The sequence below is a fragment of the Volvox carteri genome (genome assembly GCF_000143455.1).
Source record: "Volvox carteri f. nagariensis unplaced genomic scaffold VOLCAscaffold_29, whole genome shotgun sequence".
Taxonomy (NCBI): domain Eukaryota; kingdom Viridiplantae; phylum Chlorophyta; class Chlorophyceae; order Chlamydomonadales; family Volvocaceae; genus Volvox; species Volvox carteri.
The window spans coordinates 387,867-392,229 of NW_003307572.1; the positions used below are offsets into that span (position 1 = coordinate 387,867).

The window sequence follows — 4,363 nt, forward strand, 5'->3', positions numbered from 1 at the left end:
GCAAACGTGTAACGCTCGGCACGAATGCATGTTTCGAAAGGGGGAAATGCCGTTACGCAAAAAAACGCCAGCAGTTGCACGCAATCTCCATCCCGGAAACATTTTCAGTAAAAAATGATTTCGTAATGACTTCAGTACTCATACCTCATAAGGCTTGTGGCCCAGGGACTCCCCCACAAGTACAGATCGGAGCGTCGACGCTGAGACTGAAGCCGCGGCCAGCTTCGCTCCCGGTACTAGAGTCTCGAAAGCGAGAGTATCGGGAACGATGGAACTCAACCGCGAGAGGCTTTCGAGCTCATTTGCAGCCGTCGCTCGTGACGGTGGGACCTCAATTGCTTGGCGCACAACGAGTTTGCCCCGGCCATAGGCTCCACGAACGACGGATTTAGGAGCTTGTGCTACGGAAGCGGTCCGCTGCTTGGCCAAAGTGCGGCCTTGAAGCTTTCCGCTAAGCAACATGGTGAAGATAACTGATAATGTTGAGTGATGTGGCTTGCCTTCTCTATCTTGGCCTAGGTTTTCACCTGGGAAAATCCATATGTGCATATAGGGTACGTCGAAGGGATCTCAATACATTGCGCGATGTACGGTGCGTATGTCCACGTCAGAACCTAACGGTTCGCTCCTGACTTAGTTGCATACCCCAATTTTAAACAATTTTATACGTAGACTTTGTCACAGAAAATTTTTGACCTGGCTGTGTCCCACGTTGTTACACACGCAAGCATAAATTGTAAAAAGTGCCTGCAGTAATTACATAACGATCTTTGATGGACGGAATAAAGATTTATATATAATGCTAAATAGATAGCTTAGAGAGCTGCATAAGGATCCGAGTCATTTTCCGGGAACAGACGGATATTGAGTATCGACATTTTTTCCGATACCGGGTAACCAGAAGCGTGTCAAATATTGCGATCTCTATTTGTCTCTTAAGGACACGCTTCCTAAGCCCGTCGCTTAGCTTGCATTTCACACTTCCTGTGTGTGCACCGCAATGCATGACTTGCGTATTCGCTGCCAAATTGGAATGCTAGTTGCTTCTCTTTTTACAATGAATTCTAGCCGCTGGCCATTACGCCGCTAGCTTCTTTACTTGCGGCGGATTGCACGAAGCTGAAATGTCATACAGTAATGCCGTTATCACTGTTGGACCGTTAGGCTTGGGATAGCTAGACTGAACTGGGCCGTGCAGCTTTGTGGCTAGCGATATCGGGAACCTGGTGAAGGTAGTACCCCGTATTTGCAGGTAAATTCCTCAGTTGCTTTTGAGCACCGGCGGGTGTGAGTACCCTAGCCATCCGACTCCTTTCTGGAGGTGCCAATTTAGGAACGACCATGTAAGCGGCTGGGCCTGGTGGGCACTAATAGGAGCCGTACGACGGTAGGTAATGCAGTGTTGAGCACTTGCAGGCGGTGCAGGGTGTAGTGAGCCGAGCTTGCATGTTGGCAGGAGGGACGTGTGCCACACAGCCAGAGGACTGATGGTGCGCGGTGAAGCAGTGTGTTGAGTGTTCAGAACACCAAGCAGCCCATCAGTAGAAGTGTAGCAGCGGTGGGACGGGATGGGCCATGGCCGAGGCAAAGCAGGATCCAGTGCTGTCTATGTGTCCTAGAGATCCAGCCACACACTCGGGCCCATTTCACACGCCGTTTCAGCTTTCGGCCAAGGTACGCGCGAGCATGAAGTTACATGAGCAGCATGTGTGTGGCTAAATGTAATGTAATGGCTTGGCATTACAGGCATCCTTGACTTTCCGAGATGATTCGGATTGCATCTGTGTGCATCCGGAGTGGTCTAACGGATGGGTCTCAGTGAGCGATCTGTTAGCGAAAGTAAATGTCGGCAGAAAAAAATGAAGTACAGCATGCCTGTCAATGAGGAGTGTGATAGGTCACTACAGGGGGCTCTACATGGGCACGCGGAACTCGACCCTTAGGCAGCTACGTAGTGGAGCTATAATGCCAATGCGACACCACTGATCTGACATGATGCAGGTAGTGCCCCAATGGCCGCTAAGAGCATCAGAACCCACCGGGCATGTACCGGCCAACAACCCGCACGGGAACTCCTTGCTTTACATGTTGTGGCTCAGACAGGCACGCGGCTGCTGCAGGAGATTGCCGGAAGGGATCCGCTGACTCCAATAACCATAATAGCATAATTTTGCCATTTGCCACTAAACCTCTTCCACTCTTTTTTCAGTACGTGTGGCATTTTGGCCAGACTAGCTTAATTGGAGGTTGGTAGGCTTATGCTGGTTTTGTCCTCTAGCCTTCACGGCTTGCTGTACGGTTGTGATTGATGTGCCGGATGGGACAGGGTGAGGCGGAGCCGGGGCTGCCAAGGGCCTCACACTACTGCAGAGAGAAAAGATAGCAGGAGGCCCCCCCTGGCGGCGGCCCATAGCTCAGGCGAGACCCAGGTTGCGCGTGGTTTCCAGTGTGCATCGTCTTCAAGCCGGGTGTATAAGGTGCACCATTGCATCCATCTTCCGGCGGCCTTGCAGGGCTCTTCAGGTACCCCTCTGGCCGCTGCTGCGCTGTTTCCCCCGATGCGAACAGAATGTGGCATGATTCCACGCTTGATGCCCACGGTGCTGCACATGGCCGCGAGCTTCTCCTGGAATGAGGTGTAGCTGAGGCCGCTGATAGGTGACTGAACAGAGCCGGTCCTCTGCTGCAGCTGGTGGCCTTGCAGCAGCGGACCCACATCCTCCACGGGGGAGCTGGGGGCACAGGTGTAGTTACCAAGCGACAGCAGCCTCTCTCCCTGTCAAGTCCACTAGGCAAGCCGTTTTGGACCTGGGCAGTGTAACCACCATGTGAGTGTCGTGCAGGGTGAGCAGATCGTGCTGGAGGGAAATGTGGGCTAGGTTATTGAACCTCAGGAAACCGTGAACATGACCGACATGGCCGCTACCATCATGGCGGTATCTGGCGTGAGGAAGCGAGAATAATATTGTGGCAGCTGGTGATTAGTGTGTGACGCGAAAAGATCAATGTCAAAAGGGGCCCGGGCCTTTGAAATTTCTTATGATTCACCATCCAGTCATCCGGGTCCTGCAGCTTCGAAGGGTAGTCCGCCAGGGTGTTCTCTTCTAGCGGCCGCCACTCCGCCTGCAGTGGGGTACCCTCGGCAATACAGTACCAAACGATCTCGCAGGCAATCAGGTACGAGTCCTCAGCTTTTGCGGGCCCTATGTTGAGGACGTTGGCTCCATTGAGATTGCCGCAGGGCCGTTGAAGGATTGAAGTGCGTGTAGGACTCCCTGGAGCTCCTGGGGTGTTGACACCATCGAACTCACCCTTTCTCCCAAATTACCGCGGGCGTGGGCCATCTTCCAATTGAGGGGATTTCCCGGCTGCATTGCTGAAAACAACCGAGTGCACCTGTGCAAGCTCCCACAGGGCATGGGTGCCGTTCAAATCAGTGCAGCCAGAACTCGAACCCTGCAATTGTGTCGCTAGACAGGCGGATGTCAGTATCCTATTTCAGGTGTGGCGCGACTCAGTGTCCTGCCCCAGAGCTCGGGTGTAAAGGCGGGCTGCTGGCCTGAAAGCCCAGGACATGGACAGAAGCTGCCCTTTCATGGAGGCCAGTTTTGATGCCGGCCTTGATGCACCTTTTTTCCAAAGCCGAGCGGATGCAGTTAAGCAGGGAAGTGCGCTTGTCGTCGGGCACAATGTAAACACCCTTAGCCATATCTAACAGCATACACTGATACCTCACGCGCTACTAGGGCTCACCCAGCATTGACTTGTCGCAGTTCACGCAGAACCCCAGGTGATCGAGGAGGTCGAGGAATCATTGTGGGGCGGGCGATGAGGGTCTGGGCATCCTGGTGGGTAAGGATCTGATCATTGATGTATCCTGAGCACCACCAGCCCTTCCACCTCCAAGTGCTCATGAGTTCGCGTATGAGCTTGGTGAATACCCAACAGGCGGAGGCAAGGCCGAAAGGGAGTTGGGTCAAGACGTAGAACTGGCCTTGCCATTCAAAACCAAGGTAGCGCCAGTCTGCTTCTCGTACGTCCATGTAGTGGTGGTAGCAGGATTTCAGGTCCAGGGTAAACATGTGTGTGTGTGTGTGTTACATGGTTGGGGGTGCGTGAACCCATACCTGTAAGACTACCCATACACGCCGAAGGCCCAAGGGCAATACTACAACGCCTAAAAGCCACGGAGGAAAGGAAAACACTGCACATCAGCCCCGACTAGCGTGCAAAGGGGGTAATTGAGTTTCGGTGAGCCCTCATACTGTTGTATCCACTTCCACTGTTTAGGTGGTAGTGAAAACTACCGATTAGTGAACGGAGGGAGGCTAAATGCCTCTGCGTTAGGATGACTCGTACAGAA

At 53.1% G+C, this 4,363-nt stretch overlaps 1 protein-coding gene across 1 annotated transcript in view; it reads right to left on the minus strand.

Annotated features, from left to right (window-relative positions):
- Positions 1-503, minus strand: part of VOLCADRAFT_81816 (uncharacterized protein) — a gene marked incomplete at its 3' end in the record, with an annotated part of 4,133 nt that extends 3,630 nt beyond the window's left edge. The window contains exon 1 of the mRNA XM_002952370.1: positions 145-503. Within this exon, the coding sequence (XP_002952416.1) occupies positions 145-462 (318 nt within the window). The 5' untranslated portion in view covers positions 463-503. The remainder of the gene's footprint in view (positions 1-144) is intronic.
- Between the last annotated feature and the right edge of the window lie 3,860 nt (positions 504-4,363).